General features: G+C 41.7%; 1 protein-coding gene across 2 annotated transcripts in view; it reads left to right on the top strand.

Moving 5' to 3' along the window:
• atp2c1 (ATPase secretory pathway Ca2+ transporting 1) overlaps nucleotides 1-10,539 on the top strand; it is a 113,552-nt gene extending 103,013 nt beyond the window's left edge. For both annotated transcript variants that reach the window (XM_055658547.1, XM_055658555.1), the window contains exons 23-27: nucleotides 2,131-2,247; nucleotides 5,722-5,869; nucleotides 6,800-6,895; nucleotides 7,586-7,727; nucleotides 9,462-10,539. In XM_055658547.1, the coding sequence (XP_055514522.1) occupies nucleotides 2,131-2,247; nucleotides 5,722-5,869; nucleotides 6,800-6,895; nucleotides 7,586-7,727; nucleotides 9,462-9,580 (622 nt within the window). In that variant the 3' untranslated portion in view covers nucleotides 9,581-10,539. The remainder of the gene's footprint in view (nucleotides 1-2,130; nucleotides 2,248-5,721; nucleotides 5,870-6,799; nucleotides 6,896-7,585; nucleotides 7,728-9,461) is intronic.
• The last annotated feature ends 8,381 nt before the right edge of the window (nucleotides 10,540-18,920 follow it).

Here is an 18,920-nt window from a genome sequence, read left to right on the forward strand (position 1 = left end):
ATGCAATAGTCGCCCTTGAAGGATGCTTATAAAGTTACAAATCCCCCCCCACAGCGCCAATTCCCTCTTTGGTCTTCTCTCCATTCCCCCCTCCCTCATGGCGATCCCTCTACGCCTGGTCCCCACTGTAGATGCAGGTTTACAAAAAAACACAAAGTGTCGGAGTAACTTCATGAGCCAGGCAGCATGTCTGCAGGACACGGATACGTGGCGTTTCAGGTCGGGATCCTTTACAGGCTGATTACAGTAAGGGGGAGAAAGCTCAAAGAGTTGGGGAAGGGAAAGTGGCCTCACGCTGACAATGGAGGAGGCGCAGGAGGACAGTAAGGTCGGTATGGGAAGGGTAGTTTGAATGGTTAGCAACCTGGAGAACCAGCAGGCCTAGGCAGAACGAGTGCCAGTGTTCGGTGAAACAGTCACCAGTCTACGCATGGTCTTACGATGTAAAGGATGCCATATTGAGAACACCAAATGCAGTAGATGAGGTGCATGTACACCTGTGTCTCAAGGGCTGCTGAGATCCCTGTATGAATATGAGGGAGGTGTAGGGACAGGTGTTACATTTCATGTGGATGCAGGGCCAATAGCTGGGGAGGGGTTGATTTGGCTGGAAAGGGATGGCTGAACAGAGGGATTGCGGAGTGAATGGTTTCTATGGAAACGGGTAGGAATGAGAAGAGATGACCGGCGGTGGGATCATGTTGGAGGTGGCGGAAATGTTAGAGAATGACATGTTGGATGTAGAGAGTGATAGAGTGAAAAGTAAGGACCAGGGGAACTCTATCCTTATTCTATCTGGAGGGATGTGAAGCAAGAGAAGAACGTGGGACACAGCAGACACGGGTGGGAGAGCTGTCTACAACAGCGGGGGGGGGGCGGGGGGGGGGGGGGGGGGGGGGAGAAACCACGTTTACTAAAGGAAATTGCAAGACATTGAAAGTAGATATCAATCGATAGACTGTACCCTGTTATGGAGATCGAGAGAATGAGTAAGGGGAGAGAGGTGTCAGACTTGGTCTAAGTGCATTCGAGGGCAGGGTGGTAATAGTGAAGTTAATATAATCAACTAATTCTGCACGTATGCTGGAGGCAACCTCAATGCTGTTGTCATGGTAGCAGAGAATGAGTTGGGGTATGGTGCCCATGTCTGCACCTTTAACTTGAAGAAAGTGTGATGAGTCAAAAGAGAAGGTAGACAAAAATGCTGGAGAATGCTCCATAGATGCTGAGGCAGCGTCTATGGAGCGAAGGAAATAGGCGACGTTTTGGGTCGTGACCCTACTTCAGACTGATGAGGGGATTGGGGGGGGGGAAGAAGAAAGGGAAGTTGTTGAGGGTGACGACAAGTTTGGCCATGCAGAGGAGAGTGCTCGTGAAAAGGAATTGATGGGGTCTTTGTAGGAGGAAGAATTGGAGGGCCCTGAGATCATCGTTGTAGTATCATCGGAGAATGCAGGAGAAAAGAAGACGACGTAATGATGTGACAATGGCAGCCAGGGAATCGAAAGTTATTGCAGTTAACTCCCCATTCCCATCCCACACTGACCTCTCTGCCCTGGGTCTCATCCATTGCCAGTGTGAGTCAACATGCAAACTGGTGGAACAACACCTTTTATTCTGCTTGGGTAGCTTACAACACAACTTTATGAACGTTGAATACTCCAACTTTAGATAACACTCCACCCCCTCCCTTGTCCTCCACCTCCTCCCTTGTCCTCCACCCCTCCCCTCTTGGGTATGCATCGATTTCTCCCCCTTTCCCCTTCTACCTTTTTCCCTTCCACTGGCTTCAAATTTCACTCTGAATGACCTGATCCAAAACATCACCTATCCATTTTCTCCTGAGATGATGCCTGATCCGCTGAGTTACTCCAACACTTTGTATGTGTTTGAGCCCTAGATTTGTTGGAAACGATATAATGGCTCTTTGAGCTGTTAGAAACTAATCATGATTAATAAAGAAATATAGTTGTTGTGCAAAGTTATTGGTGTATTTATCGAGTGCTACATTGACATCACAACATTCATGTAAATAATTCTGTTTTCAACTTGCAATAAGTTTTGACATAGTTTAAATTGCATTGCTTATGGTAATTGCGTAGAATTTTATTCAATTTATTTACTTTCCAGGAGCATAGCTGCTCTAACATTGATATCTCTTGCCACATTGATGAACTTTCCCAATCCACTGAATGCGATGCAGATTTTATGGATCAACATAATTATGGATGGACCACCAGCACAGAGGTAAAAAGTTTGAAATGCAATGAAATGATACTCTGCACGCTTGACTTACAGACTCTTACAGCATGGAAACAGATCCTTTGGCCCTACTTGCCCACACCGACCAACATGTCCCATCTACATTAGTCCCGCCTGCCTCTGTTTGGCCCATATCCCTCTAAACCTGTCGTATCCATGTCCCTGTCTAAATGTTTCTTAATTGTTGCGATAGTACCTGCCTCAACTATCTCCTCCAGCAGCTTGTTCCATCCATCCATCCATCACCAGGTGGTACCGTGAAGAAGTCACTCCTCAAGTTTACCATTAAATCTTCCCCCTTCCTCCCCCCCCCCCCCCCCCCCCCCCCCCCCCTCCCCCCCCCCCCCCCCCCCCCCCCCCCCCCCCCCCTCACCTTAAACCTATGTCCCCAGGCTCTTGATTCCTCTACTTTGGGCAAGAGACTGTGTATCTACCTGATCCATTCCTCTCATGATTTTGTACATCTAAGATCACCCCTCATCATTCTGCGCTCCAAGGAATAGTCCTAGCCTGCTCACCCTCTCCCTAGACCAGGGCCTCGATGCCTGGCAACTTCTTCTCTGCACCCTTTCCAACTTGACAATTTATTTCAAGCAGTGATATTTATTCCCACAGTGCCGTGTATGGCAAGTTGCATGACATGGGGTGACAATAGTCCCTCCTGCTCGATGCAGATTCCCTACAACAAGACTTAAATTAATTTATTTCACACTCTTTTCCTTAATCTTTGTGCATCTATTTTAAATTATTTTTGCTATTAAATTACTTTGTTAATCACATGTTTTATATGCATTCCCTAAGCTGTAATATGTCGTAATGTTCTTCTGTCTTTCCTATTTCATTCTTCACTGCACTCGTTTAAATGGGCGAGACCAAGCTTAGAATGGGCCGAACACTTGCGTTCAATTTGCCTAGGCCTGCTGGATCCCTGCCGGTAGCCGACGATTTTAACTCCTATTCCCATTCCATAACAACCTTTTTGTTCTGGGCCTTCTGCACTACCATCTATAGCCTTTGTCCACAGATCTGCCAATCAAACCTCCCTCACCTGTATCCACCCACCTACTGCGTCCAGCTTTGACCCATCCCCACCTCTTTTCCAGCTTTCTACTCCCTTCTCCAATCGGCCTAAAGAAGGATCCCGACCCGAAATGTCACCTATCCATGTCCTCCAAGGATGCTGAGTTACTCCAGCACTTTCTGTGTTTTCATTACTTTAATTATTTTATGCAAATTCACCTATTCTTTCACATTCCGTTCTTCCAGTTACTCCAAGTTGCATTTGCTCTGATGATTATACTTGCATATTCAATTAATCATTCTTCACTATTCTACATTCCATTATCCTGTATATATACACTTTGGACCTGGATTCCACTATCAGATGCACCTTCCTCTCTGTTCTGCTTGCAGCATTATGAGATGACCATTCCCTTTATGATTCTCTGGTCAGCTTCCATCCTAGAAATAATGCAACAATTTTCCATGCAAATCAGGATTCCATGCCATGTCATCTTTCTTCTTACCTTTATCCAGGAACTCGTATAGTCAACAGACAATAGGTGCAGGAGTAGGCCATTCGGCCCTTCTAGCCAGCACCGCCATTCAATGTGATCATGGCTAATCATCCCCTATCAGTACCCCTAGTCCTTTCAGTCCTTTGAGATGGAGCAAGAATTCACTTGCACCTCTTTCATGCTAACATAATCATGTAACACTGATTATGCACTCTTGTTTCCAGTGGAGAAAGCTAAACACAGATTTGTCCATTGCTCAGTGGTCACCTCCACCTGCTCTCAATCTGACCTACCTGTATCTTCCTGCAGTTATAACATTGCCTAAATTAGAGGAAATGCTCCTTCTGTCATGCCAATATATATTGATCATGTGTTCTACATCTTCAGCTTATTAGCTTTCTATGCTTCAAAATTGGCCAGTTTTGTTCTACGTCATCCCTCTATAATATTCAGTTTTATTCTCCTTTAGCACACCGTAATGTACCAGACATTTACTACAGCTTCCTTAGAAACAGTAAGAAGTTTGGCACATCCCAAACAACCCTCACCAACATCTACAGATGTGCAGTAGAAAGCATTTTATGGGATTGCATCATGGCATGGTTTGGGAACGGCTCCATCCAAGGCCGCAATAAATAGATGTAGCCCAGACAATCATGCAAACCAACCTCCTTTCCATTGACACTTCGCTGCCTCGGCAATGCCCCTTGAATAATCCAGGGCCAACCTCGCCATGGTCTCTCCATCTTCTCCGTTCTCCCATCAGGCAAGAGGCACAGAAGATTGAAAAAGCATACCTACAGATTCAGGGACAAATTCTTCCCAGCTGTTATCAGAGAACTGACCCATACTATAAGTCCTGATCCTTCTACCTCATTGGAGACCTTTGAACTATCTTTAATTAGACTTTACTGGACTTTATCATGAGCTAAAGGTTATTTCCATTATCCTGTATCTATACACTTTGGACCTCATGTATAGTATTTTTGCTAACTGGATAGCGTGCAACAAAAAAGCTTTTTGCTGTACTTAGATACACATGATAATAATCAACTAAACTAAACATTCTCCTTTTGGTGTTCTCGCTCTCTAAGCACCCTCATTTCATAGCTTTCCTGTTCCTTTGTTCACCCTGTTTATGTGTAATTGCTCCTATCAACGTATCAACATAGATGACTTTCTCTACAGCTTATCCTCCTAGCAACCCTGGCCTTCTCTTATCATGGTTCCTTTTGACCTATCCATCGCTTCCCTCATCTGTGCAACTTAAAACTGTTTTTTGTAGTTGTACAGCATGAATCAGGGCCTACCACATCTGTGCCAACCCATCAAGTTGTCAACAATGTTAATCCCATTTATCAGCACTTGGTTGACACAAAAAGCTGGAGTGACTCTTCCTCTAAACCCTTCAGTCCTCACCATATGCCTATGCCCTTTGGTTTTCGATGTTTCCATGATAGGAATCAAAATTCTCCAACCACTCTATCTACGCCCCTCTTAATTTTTACGCCTGTTTTCCCCAGTTCTGCTCATGGGCGATTGACCTGAAATCTCAACTCAATTTCTCTGTCCAGAGATCTGCTGAGTGTTTCCAGAATTTATTGCTTTTACTAAAATGGATGTAAAAAAGATTGTAAAAGTTAGTCTTAAATATGAAAACAGCAGGAAGCATCTAGTTGATTTGATGTTTTTTTTAAATAACACGCACATTGTCAATATTACCAAATTTTGAAGACTTTATAATAGATAATCAAAAAGTTCATACAGATGTTCTCATCAGTTTCACTACATACAATACATGTAAACAATTTGCAACTGTGTACCTTTTACGTCTTAAAGAGTTGGATGTTATTCTAGTGTGCTTTCTAAACTCTTCTCTCGCAAATTGCCAACTTGTTACAGTAACATTCTGAATTATTTTTCTTTTGATCTCGGTGGTTAGCCTGGGAGTAGAACCTGTCGATAAAGATGTCATCAGACAGCCGCCAAGAAATGTAACAGACAGCATTCTGACCAGAAGCCTGATTGTCAAAATTCTAGTTTCATCGCTGACTATTGTCTCTGGGACACTCTTTGTTTTCTGGAGAGAAGTAAGTAACTCCTTACCAACTTCAGTGATTTCTAGCAGATTAAACCATCTTTGCTCTTCATGGGCAGACTGGTTAGTTTTCTCCATTAAAGCTAACTTGCAATAATTATCTTATTTTTAAAAACACAGTATTTTAAAGGCCCTGTCCCACTTACATGTCCTTGGCACGTTAATTACGCGACCTCGTGGTCAAGTTGAGGCACGAAGGTCCCGCGAAGGTCGTGCACGACAGCCGTCTGGAGCGCGTGACGTCATTTGAAGATGGACACAAAATGCAGGAGTAACTCAGCGGGACCGGCAGTATCTCTGGAGAGAAGCAATGGGTGATGTTTCGGGTCGAGACTCTTCTTCAGTCTGAAATAAGGGTCTTGACCCGAAACGTCATCCATTCCTTCTCGGTTTTGTCGGTTTTGTGTTTATCTTGCATTTTGTGTCTATCTTCAATTTTCTTGGCCCCGCTCTGGGAGTAGGAGTGGGGGCGGATCCGGACCGGAACGGCCGTGAGCCCCAGGCTGAGCTTGTTTGCCTGATCGTTTGCCTGATTCTGCTGCTGTTGGAGGTGAGACGTTGCATCGCGCCAGGGTCTTCGGCCTGTCCCACTTTGGCCGTCAGTTACACGACAGGCTGGTGGCGCACGAAGATTTTGTTCGCTACAAAATTTCGGAGTGGCGGGCGATACCGCGCACAACTCCATACCCCTCCGCGCTTCTCAGTGGGACCGGCCACACGATGCATTTGCTCCTCATCGCAACGATGAGGTCGCGTAATTTGCTTGCCAAGGACACGTAAGTGGGACAGGGCCTTAAGTTACACAACAATTTATCTGTTGGTTCAATTTATTATGCCAGTTGTCGCTTTAAAGATTTTAATTTGAATTGAGTATCAAATGGTGTGCTTGTGCTGAGTTCTGAATATTTTATCTATTTCTCAGTTACAGGATAATGTAATAACACCTCGAGACACAACAATGACCTTCACCTGCTTTGTTTTCTTTGACATGTTCAATGCATGGAGTTCCAGGTCGCAGGTAGAGTATTAAAACATTGAGATCAAGGTGTATTTTTGTGTTTCAGATTCTTGGGCAAAAAAAGGAGTATTTTTCTTTGCATTTGCGTAACTACGTTAGCTTAAGCAATGATCTTGATTTTGGATATGGGCACTGCTGGCCAGCATTAATTACCCACACCTAATTGCTCATGAAGGTGGGGATGATTCCTTATGTTGAAACACTCCAGTTCTGGTGCAGATCCTTTAACAAGGCTTCAAAGCCAGTTCCACATTTTAGATCCAACTGCAATAAAGAAATTGTGTTCTACTTATATTGCATGCATCTTGGCAGGCAACCATGAGGTGGGCATGTTCCATACTCCACCAGGACTTTAATGTTGGCTGAACTTGGTGGTAGTAATACCATTGATTGCCAAGGCAGGCTGGTTAGACTCTGTGTCTGGTACATTTGTGGAATGAATAAAGTATGTCTAATTCAGCCTGGAGAAATATAGAGCCAAAATCCCACTTATTTAAAGCTTTAGTAAATTTGCCCACATCTGTGCTTCCAACAGAATCGAAATATTCCTGTGGTTTGTTAATATGTAAAGTTATCAATAAATATTATAGTTATACCAAGAGTACTGAGTAAAATTACTGCATAGTTAATTCAAAGAATGAATTGTGTTCATGCTCTGATTGCATTTTCTTGTCACTTCCCCATCCGCAGACAAAATCGGTCTTTGAGATTGGGTTATGCAGTAATCTAATGTTCTGTTATGCTGTTCTTGGGTCCATCATGGGACAGTTGCTGGTAATTTACTTCCCACCGCTACAGAGGGTTTTCCAGACGGAAAGCCTCAGTGTACTAGGTGAGTCTTCATTTCTGCTTTTGGATGTACTTCTTATATCAGGGAGTTTGTTTTTATGTATTGGCAGTTTGACTTTTGGCAGGCTGGATAGGATTTATTATCATCCAAGTTTGTTTTTATTTGATATTTTGAAATCTTGCTCCACTAACTGCCAAAGTAATTTACATGTCACCATGTGATTTGTAAGATTGATTAGTGCTAATGCCACTTAATATATGTTTATTGATTTCAAGATATGATGAAGGCTGCATACATTACAAACCAGCCTTGGACTCTCATCTTCTGTGAAAGATTTTCATCTCAACTTCCCACTGTTTCTTCTATTAATTATTTCAAATCTCTGTGGGTTCTTAACAAATGAAATGTCCTTTCTATCTGCACTGTTAAGATGTGTAAAATATGATATACTTCAATCAATCGTTAGTATATTCTGTGTACACAAAAAAGTTAAACAGCGGGTGCAGCAGCATCTATGGAGCGAAGGAAATAGGCAACGTTTCGTGTAACCCTCGTCGGAGCTCCATCTGCTGCACCCGCTGAGTTTTGCTTTTGTAGTGTAACCTTCGATTCTCCAGCAATGCAGTTTTAAACTGGAACAATGTGGTAAACAGCCATTCCTGGAGCTATGGCTCAGCGGAGCCCTCTTTTGTTAGTCTCATTTTGCAATTTTTTTACTTGTGGTTATGGCTCCTAGCCTTGTCCATGTACTTTGTTCCTGGCTTTGTAAAACCCACGTTTCTTAAATTGTTTGAATTCTTTTGAGTTTACTTCTAAAACCATACCACTAAGTGTTTTCCAGATCATATCAGCATGCTGTGTTTAAGAAAGATTTTCTGATGTCATCTTAATTTTTTTTGCCCTCTGGTTACTAAACCTTCTGCTCCAGGGAAGCGATTCTTATATTAATTTAATAAAAATCATGATTAAAAAGAAAACTCCGTTATATCAAGGTTATTTCCCGGTATGGCGGGACTGTCATTTGCTGAGAGAATGGAGCAGCTGGGCTTGTACACTCTGGAGTTTAGAAGGATGAGAGGGCATCTTATTGAAACATATAAGATTGTTAAGGGCTTGGACACGCTAGAGGCAGGAAACAAGTTCCCGATGTTGGTGGAGTCCAGAACCATGGGCCACAGTTTAAGAATAAGGAGTAAGCCATTTAGAACGGAGACGAGGAAACACTTTTGCTCACAGAGAGTGGTGAGTCTGGAATTCTCTGCCTCTGAGGGCAATGGAGGCAGGTTCTCTGGATGCTTTCAAGAGAGAGCTAGATAGGGCGCTTAAAAATAGCGGAGTCAGGGGATATGGGGGGAAGGCAGGAACGGGGTACTGATTGGGGATGATCACATTGAATGGCGGTGCTGGCTCGAAGGGCCGAATGGCCTACTCTGCACCTATTGTCTATTATCTATTGTCTATCTCGTCTAAATCTTCCCTGCCAAGCATTTTTGCAGCCAAAGTCCCTAGTACAATAAGGGATGGTCAAGTTACAATCAATATACCATCCCTTTGAAAGACCCCCATTCTTTTCTCAAGTGTACGCTTTCCAATCAGACATAGGGGATTGTAGTATATTAGATTTATTGTAATGTTTGTTGATTTTTCACCGATTTCTTATAAAAATGCAAGGTGAAACACTTCATAATCTAGTAAGCATTTCATCACTTGGCCTTGCTACTGATATTGTCATAATTTCACGACTTGCTACCACATTTTATCTTATTTTTATTTTAGATCTCCTTTTCCTGGTGGGGCTAACTTCCTCGGTTTGCATTGTATCTGAGATCATGAAGAGCTTGGAGAGAAGAAAAGAGAAACTTCCAAAACAAAGTAAATCCTTTTTAGATGTATGATGCCGGTATCATGGCATTAACAAGCAGATTATGAGATACCTATTGACATGGGACTGATGAAGGTTGAACTTTGAATTGACATAATGTCACTCTTAATTTAAAAAGAATGAAGAGATGTGTTGACAATAAGGACTATGAAGAATTTCTCAATCCACCTGTTGGGATAGCACAGTGGAAACAGGATGCAATTTTTTTTCCTGCAGTGTGATTTGCTGCTTAAAATATACGTAACAATTTGCTTTGAGTATGAGAAAGAATCACTGCACAGATGTAGTGTAGAGTCTGCAGTACACTGGATAAAATGAAAGTTTTTTTCCTAATTTCAATCATATTATTTATCAATAAATAGTATGTTATTTTATATATGGTGGTGTGGATTTCAGTGGCACAAATTAGGTGTTCATATGCATTTAGCATTCCATTTTTTACAAAATTTGAGCCACAAGAAGAAAAATGTCTGCAGCCATTTTATTTTCTTAATATAAAATAATGTTCACAATTAAATAGCGGATGTACTTTTGTGTTTGTGTTTCATGAACATTGGAGGTCTTGACCACTATGAAAACCATGGTTTAAAATCTAGAGGCTGTATCACAAGTGTATATATGTATTTTAACAGAAAAAATGCAAATGTGTACAGTTCAGTGTCAAATGAAGTTTGCATATGTTTCCGCATATGTAATCGGAAATGACGACAGTCTGTAAAATAATATTGGCCTGCAATTTTGTTTCTTTATAGATCCATGTATCCTGTTTTAGTAATTGAATGAGTTGATTGTGTGAACTGTGATGACAAATTATCATTATTTGTAAGATGGCAATTGCAATGATGTCGGGAAATGTAGGTAGTGATTTTTTCATAATGTATTTGGGCTAAGGATGCCATTTTTAAGGCTCTATCTGTGATGGAAATGTACAGTATTGGAAAAATACAGTTTGTAATTAAATGATCTTTGTAAGACTTGTTTCCCTATCGTACTTTAAAAATTATTTAGCAGTGAAAGCCTGACATCAACAGATACTGAAACAAAGCTAACATTAAATTACGTGTAGGAAAGAACTGCAGATGCTGGTTTAAATCGAAGATAAACACAAAATGCTGAAGTAACTAAGCAGTCAGGCAGCATGTCTGGAGAGAAGGAATGGGTGACTTTTCGGGTCGAGACCCTTTTTCAGACTGAAGACCCGAAACGTCACCCATTTCTTCTCTTCAGAGATGCTGGCTGTCCAGCTGAGTTGCTCCAGCATCTGAGTTCTTTAGGCTGAAGAAGGTTCTTGACCCAAAACGTCACCAATTCCCTCTCTCCAGAGATGCTGCCTATCCCACTGAGTTACTCCAGCATTTTGTGTCTATCTAACATTAAATTGCACTAGTTTCTCCTCTGTGTGTGTTTGTTAAATCGACTTAACACTGATTTATTTACTCCCATGCCATCAACACCAGCCACTACTTTACAACACATTAACAGAAGACACAATACCTGCCAGAAGCAAGCACACACCGAATGATATTATTTTCTCTGCAATTCAAGATCATAGCATTCCAAGGTTGACATATAGTCATTGATATCAGATGTCATTGTCTTTCTGGGATATTGGTTGAGCTGTTTGGCCGAACAAATTGATGATGGCAGTTTTTACGTTAAAAATTTGTTGAACTGTTGGGGAAGAAATTACAGCCAAGAAAACATTGGCATATATGACTAGGTGATTGCGGGTTGAACCAGACGCGGCGGGCTGATGGGTTTGTTTCCAAGATCTCTAAAGTCCTTTGTCTGGGAGGCAAACTTTTCCGGTGATGCTACAATACTGGTGTCTTTCTGAAAAAGTGGTGAAATGCCTACTCACGATAAGAAAAGGATTCATAAATCTTCTAAATTACCATGCAATCAATCTTCTCACTCATCAGCAAAATGATAAGTTTTCTCCACAATTGCGGTTAAATAGCATTTCCTCATCAATAATCTGCTCTACTCAGCTCTGTTGTGGTTTCCCAGTACAACATAATGCCAGACTTCATCTTGGTCCAAATGTGGACTAAATAAATGGATCGTAAGATGCTAGTGACTGGATTATAAAGTAAGAATGACTGAGCAGTATTTGTTACATCAAATGGGCATCAAGAGGAAACCAGGCCAAGTGATGTAGCTGTTCTTATATGGAGGAAAGATGGTTGTGATCATTGTAGGTCAATCATCCCAGTCCTTGTGTATCAGGGTGGTGTTCAAAATGTACTGCAGTTACCCACAGTCTGAATCCTGAAACTCCTGCATAAGATATACATGCATTCAGATGGACAAAGGCTGATTAGCGCTAGCATCGTTTTGTACATTGGAGGTCGTGTCTCATGAATCTGATTTAGTTTTTTGAAGATATGAACAAAAAGGTTGATGAGGGTAGAGCTATAGACGTATATATGGATTTCAGCAAGGCATTTGACAGTTATCCATGGTAGGCTGCTCTGGAAGGTTAGAGTGCATGGGATCCACGGAGAGATCACTGAATGGGTTGAAAATTGGCTTCATGTAAGGAAACAGAGGGTGATGGTGGAAGGTTGTTTTTTGGACTGGCGGCATTGCTGTTTGTCATCTATATCAATGCTTTGGATGAGAATGTACATGGCATGATTACCAAGTTTGGAGATAACACTAAAGTGGTGGTACTGTAGATGGTTGTCAAATTTTGCAGCACAATTTAGATTGGTTGAGCAGGTGGACTGAAGAATGGGTGATGGAATTTAATATTGGGGAATGCGAGGTGTTACATTTTGAGAAGTCTTAACGGGCAGGACCTACACAGTGTATGGTAGGGGTTTGGAGAGTGTTGTCGAGCTGCAGGATCTAGGAGTGCAGGTACATAGTTCCTTGAAAGTGGTGTCACAGGTAGATAGGAAGATGGTTGGGTGAGGTTGAGCAGAGTAGGGCTTTGTTCCTTGCAGGAGGATGAGGCATTATCATGTACAGAATCATGAGAGGAATAGACCGGGTAAACACAGAGAGTCTCTTGAACAATGTAGGGGAATTGAGAACCTGGGGACTTAGGTTTACAATGAAGGAAAGATTTAATTGGAACCTGAGGCATCTTTTCTTTACACAAATGGTCATGGGTGTATGGGACAAGCTGCTGGAGGAGGTAGTTGAGGCATACAATACTATACAATTTATTTGTCATTTGAACCCCATTGAGGTTCAAACTAAATGTTGTTTCTACAGTCATACACACAAGAAAGACGCAAGACAGAACACAATTTACAGACATCCATCACAGCGCATCTCCTCTTCGCTGTGATGGAAGGCAAAGACTTATCACTCCCCTGCACTCCCCATTCCCCTCCCAATGTCAGAGTCAAAGCCCCCGGCGGGCGATGGTAATTGTCCCGCGGCCATTTACGCCGCGCCGGGTGATGCAAGGCCGCGCTCTGGGTCTTGTTGTTGGAGCCCACGGCGTGCGCTAGCAAAGTCCCACAGCCATTCCAAGCCGCGCCGGGCGATGATGTAAGGCCCCGCTCCAGGTACTCTTCAACCCCGCAACTCTGGCGGGTGAAGTCGCCGTTGCGGAAACCCCGAAAAGCGGTCTCCCTGTAGGGACCCGCGGGCTCCCGGTGTTACTGTCCACCAGACCTGCTGTAAGCCTCCGAATGTCCAGGGTCAGGTCACAGCCGAGCGCCACCACAGCTCCTCCCGCTCCGAACTCAGCCAGCTCCACGATGGTAAATAGGTCCGCAGGCCCCGCGACTGGAGCCCCAGGTCGTTCCTGCTGGAGGCCGCTCCACGGTGCTAGGCCCCAACGACAACGGAGACCCGAAAGAGAAAAGGTCGGGTTGTCCGTGCAGGGGATAGATTTTTAAAGTTTTCCCCCCCACACAAATACCCACACACATACACAAAAAAAAATAATAAAAACTATATTCAAACGAGACAAAAAATAATAAAAAGACAGACGGACTGCAGAGGCCACTGCGACGTGAGTCACGCCGTATTATTGTAACGTTTAAGAAACATTTAGACAGCTACAAATGCAAGCAGGTGGGACTAGTGTAGATGGGGCATGTTGATCAGTGGGCAAGGTGGTCCGAAGGGCCCACTTTGTGTCACAATGACCCTAACTCCCTACAGCACATCGCTGTAGCACTCAAGCTATTCTAAAGAAGATGGCTAATCAGCTCATGGAGGTCATTTAGAGACGGGCAAAAAAATGCTGGCCATGCCAAAATTGCTCACAACCTGGAGAAATAAAAATTTGAAATAATCCACTTGAAGGTGGTGTATGGGGGATATTATCTTATTTTGTAGATTTATTAATTAAAAACATGATCTACTAATGAACAACATACTCCAACCTTTGCATTACTATTTGTGTGATATATACAATCCAGTTTTACAAAATATGATGTTGACAGAATGAAATATTAATGTTTCTTAGCAGTGATATCAAGCAAAATTATGCTCATAAGAAAATCTAATTTGTAGATTGGGTTCTGAAAAACATCTTAAAGTGGAAATCGAGAGTTGCAAAAAAACAAACAAAAAAAACACAATTAAATCCAAGATCTTGAGATCACACAGTTAGAGGGAGACCTTAGAGTACACTAGGATTCATAATGAACCAAATATTGAAATTGGGGCAATGTTAGAACAGAATGAATTTGCCAGGCACAGTAGTCTTTGGTGAACAGGATTGGCAAGACTTTGAGGATGAGCTGCAGAGTTTTAGATTTCCTCAAATGTATTTGTTTTTAATAAAACTAGGAAATGCAATAAACAAATAGAGTATAAGAGAAGATGAATTATTTGTTTACCTCTTTTATCTCCACAGATGGCTATTCTGGTGAATATTTCTATTAGCTATTTTTTTATTTTAGATTTAGATATAGTATGAGAATTCTTTTACTGTTCAAGTTTTTGTAAGATGGAATAACGTGGAAGAGCAGCCAGAGGTTTAGAGACAGCGAGGATATGGATGAGGGCAAATTATTGAGGTAGGATGAACTTTCATAATATAGAGAAGGAGCCTTTTTGATTGCTAGTTTTGACCTTGGGTCGACATAGACTTTGAAGAATCTAGTTTCCTTATGTTGAGGATTATTTGAAATATGAATTACCAAAGGAAAAATAACAAATGGTAATATTTGGATAATCATTCAATTCTGTGTAGTTAGACTTCCTGTAATTTTCGAAGAAATTTCTTGCCAGTCTTTTTATCAAGTTCATCATGCACTAATTGGACCATCTTTTTGCCTTCTGCATTTGGAATATACTGTACGCTGTGCCTGAAATGTGAACCTGCATTAAATCCTCTGCAAATCTTGCGTGTCCTCACTCAGATGTGGGGTACAGAATGCAACATATATAAATGAGGTAAGAAATAGTCATTCTTTTCTTGTCTTTGATTATGATTTTAGGACATTTTATGAGATTTTATTTTCCTGTGTTTGAATGGCCTTCTATGGTGCAAGTTGTAATGTCAAAAACATGTCGTCCTCACTAGAATCTATTACTAAATAATAGTAATGCTGTTTTAAATGTACAATTTAAGAATCAGTATTATTTGTTCTCCATTTCCTTGGGCCATCGTTGTTCCTGCCGGTTTCTAAACATTTCTCAAGTGAAGAAGGTATTTGATTTGACTTTGGCAAAATAGGGTTAATGTTTTCAAGTCCAGCCACTAGATTGTACTGACTAATGGGATAACCCATTCCAATTCATAGTTCAAATCACAAACAAGCCGTCCGAAGGAATAGATTGTTTTTCTATCATATCACATAGCTACTAATAAGTAGGCAGGCTGAAGATGAACTGGTGTGACTCATTTAAATTTGAAACTATCAGTAATACCTAATAATGGCCATTTCTACTTCAAATGTAATAGGAATTAAGTTTCAAAAATATGATGATGTTAAGTTCCCAGATGAAAGATTTTAGGAACAGCTTTGCAGTACAGCACCTGATTTGTGTTTAATTGTGTGTTCCTTTTAGTGGTGCTGTGATGGGTCTGTTTAAAGTTGCATTCATGTATTATTGTAGTTGCTCTATTAGTCACTATTCACACAAAGTGCAAAACAATGTGCTGAATAACTCACTGAATCAGGCAGCATTTGTGGAGGGAATGGGCAAACAATTCTTGGTTCGGAACCCTTCTTAATACTCATGGCGTGGGGGGATGGGAAGGGGAGAATTCTGGAGATAAAACAGGTGAAGTTGGAACAAAGTAAGGTAAATGATCAGTGGATAAATAAATAAATATCCCATAATGTGAACCCCCTCCCTTAGTGGCTTAAATTAAAAATGACAAAAAAGTAATTTAAAGTCTCAAATCACCAAAATATTAGACTTCACAATAGTAAGTTAACGATCTAATTGTCTCGCTGAAGATAAAAGCATCCGCAGATGCTTGAATCTAGGAGAAAAAAGGTGCTGCAAGAACTCTCAAAACCCTTTTGCCATCACAGTGAGGCTTGAGTTATCCCAGCATATTGTATTTAATATTTTCATTAAGAGCTCTCCAGGAAATGTGTGTAGTAATTTCCTTTTCTTGACCTGACCTAAGGTGAATTTGCATTTTGTCAGCTGAGAAACTAGTGATGAGATGAAAATGATAGTGGTGAAAGTACATGCAGAGATTGCACTTTACAGTCACACACACCAATGGATTATCTTTGTTTTATAGTTTTCTAACCTGTTTTTGAAGAAGCAAGTTTTTTGTTGAGATGCAATTTAAAATTTCCCAATAAAAACGAGAAGATTTTGTTTCATGTTCTCAAAGTCTGTAACGTTTATCAAGCTGTAAGAAAGATTGAGGCAGCAAGTTGGGTGGAGGAGGGGTGGTAATGAAGGAATGATGAAGCAGGAAAGGCTCAATTTTCCAAAAGGGATTAACATTTGGAGCTATGGTTTATTGATATTTTGAGAGCCAATTTATTATGTTATATATTTTAACACTTCAATAGCTACAATGTCAATCTCAATTTTTAAGAACAGGTTAAGAAAAATGCTATGCTTTTAAGGCTTATATCATTGTTAACACCTGCAAGCTTCCCTAGCTTTATTTAATTTGTGTCAAAAGAAAATCAAAGTATATGACCTTTGGTGAAAACTGCAGTGAGAGAGTGACAAGGGAAATATCAGAAAACGAGAATGGCAACAGCTGAGATGCCTGTGCAAGACTGAAAATTTGGATGTAGGAGCAATAGTGAGAGCCATAAAGTGAAGGAATCTAAAAGGTGAGTGACGGCTGCTAGAAACATAGAAAATAGGTGCCGGAGGAGGCCATTTGGCCCTTCGAACCTGCACCACCATTTATAAAATTATATATGGACTGGACAAGCTAGATGCAGGAAAAATATTCCTAATGGTGGAGAATCCAGAACCAGGTGCCACAGTCTAAGAATAAAGGGGAGGTCATTTAAAACTTGAGGAAGGACATTCTTGCTATTGAGGGAGTGCAGCATAGGTTTACACGGTTAATTCCCGGGATGGTGGGACTGTCATATGCTGAGAGAATGGAGTGGCTGGGCTTGTACTCTGGAGTTTAGATGGTTGAGAGGGGATCTTATTGAAACATATAAGATTGTTAAGGGTTTGGACACGCTAGAGGCAGGAAACATGTTCCCGATGTTGGGGGAGTCCAGAACCAGGGGCCACAGTTTATGAATAAGGGGTAAGCCATTTAGAACGAAGACGAGGAACACTTTTTCTCACACAGAGTTGTGAGTCTGTGGAATTCTCTGCCTCAGAGTACGGTGGAGGCTGGTTCTCTGGATACTTTCAAGAGAGCTAGATAGGGCTCTTAAAGATAGTGGAATCGGGGGATATGGGGAGAAGGCAGGAACGGGGTACTGATTGGGAATGATCAGCCATGATCACTTTGAATGGCGGTGCTGGCTCGAAGGGCCGAATGGCCTACTCCTGCACCTATTGTCTATTCTCTAACTTCAAATAGCCCTTGCTTCCCCTCTCTCCACCCCCTCCCCCTTCCCAGTTCTCCCACTAGTCTTACTGTCTCTGACTACATTCTATCTTTGTCCTGCCTACTCCCCTGACATCAGTCTGAAGAAGGGTCTCAATCCGAAATGTCTCCCATTCCTTCTCTTCAGAGAGATTGCCTGTTCCGCTGAGTTACTCCAGCATTTTGTGTCTACCTTTGATTTAAACCATCTGCAGTTCTTTCCTACAGTCTAGATTCTGCATTGTACATATTGTATATGGAATATTTGTTGTTTTGATTCTGAAATGTCCATACAAAGGCAAACTTCTTAAAGAATTATTTTATTCCATCCAAAACAGAACCAGTTCCAACTTTGTTTTCGGACTTTCATGGGCATTCAGTGTGGAACAATTTGACAGGTACAATAAAAATCTGTACTTAACAATTATACTGCTTTGCCAGTTTCCGAACTTAATTATCAAACATGTTATTGGCAATCCATATAAAAGCTAGGACTACAATATCAAATCTTGTACCACCCACTGGGGTCCATGGGGTTGATGCAGGAAGATTGTTACGATCACCAAGTCCAGGACAAGGCATCCAGCTTAAGGAAAGGGGGAAATCCTTTAAAAACTCGAGATGAGAAGCCTTTTTTGAGCACAGAGAAGTGGTGAATCTCTGGAAGGTGCCACTGAGGGTAGTTGAGGAGTTCTTGGCTATACCAAGAGGGACCTATCTGTGGCCCTTGTAGCTCTAGGGGATCATGAGATTTTTTTAACTGAAATTTAGGTACGGGATACTGCAGTTGGATGATCAGCCATGAAAATCAAAGACAGAATGGCGGTGCAGGCTCGAAGGGCAGAATGGCCTAGCTGACCCTAATTTCTAGGGAACTGTCCTTTGATCCTGACTTAGAATGTTGTCAGCAACTGTGAAAGTGCATCCATAATCTGAAATGGGTATCTCTGAGGAGAAACTCATGCTAGTGCCAGATTTGCACATGCAAGATGGAATGTTTGCAGTGAAATAAGTGGGTCTTTACAGTGCTTTGGACCTATCTCCACTTTAGCTCTATCTGACTGACTTTTGTAACATGCTGTGAAATTATAAACTTGAAGAATATACAACACGAAAATCAAAGACAGTTGGAAAGCGGACTAGGACAGCATAGTGGAGCTGCCCCTCAACATAGCTAACAATGGATTTGATCCTGATTTGGATTTGTCAGTTAGTGGTCCATCATATCAAATGGTGTTATGCCCCTGTCCCTGTTAGGAAACCTGAACGGAAACCTCAGTGAAACTTTGCGGAATTCAGTGGTTTCCAAGCTGTTCCCGGAGGTTGCTGGTGGCCTACCGTGAGGTTATGAAGATTTAGAAAACAGGTAGGGGGACTGACAAAAACCTGCAGACTA

The sequence above is a fragment of the Leucoraja erinacea genome, chromosome 2, assembly GCF_028641065.1.
Source record: "Leucoraja erinacea ecotype New England chromosome 2, Leri_hhj_1, whole genome shotgun sequence".
NCBI classification, from domain to species: Eukaryota; Metazoa; Chordata; class Chondrichthyes; order Rajiformes; family Rajidae; genus Leucoraja; species Leucoraja erinaceus.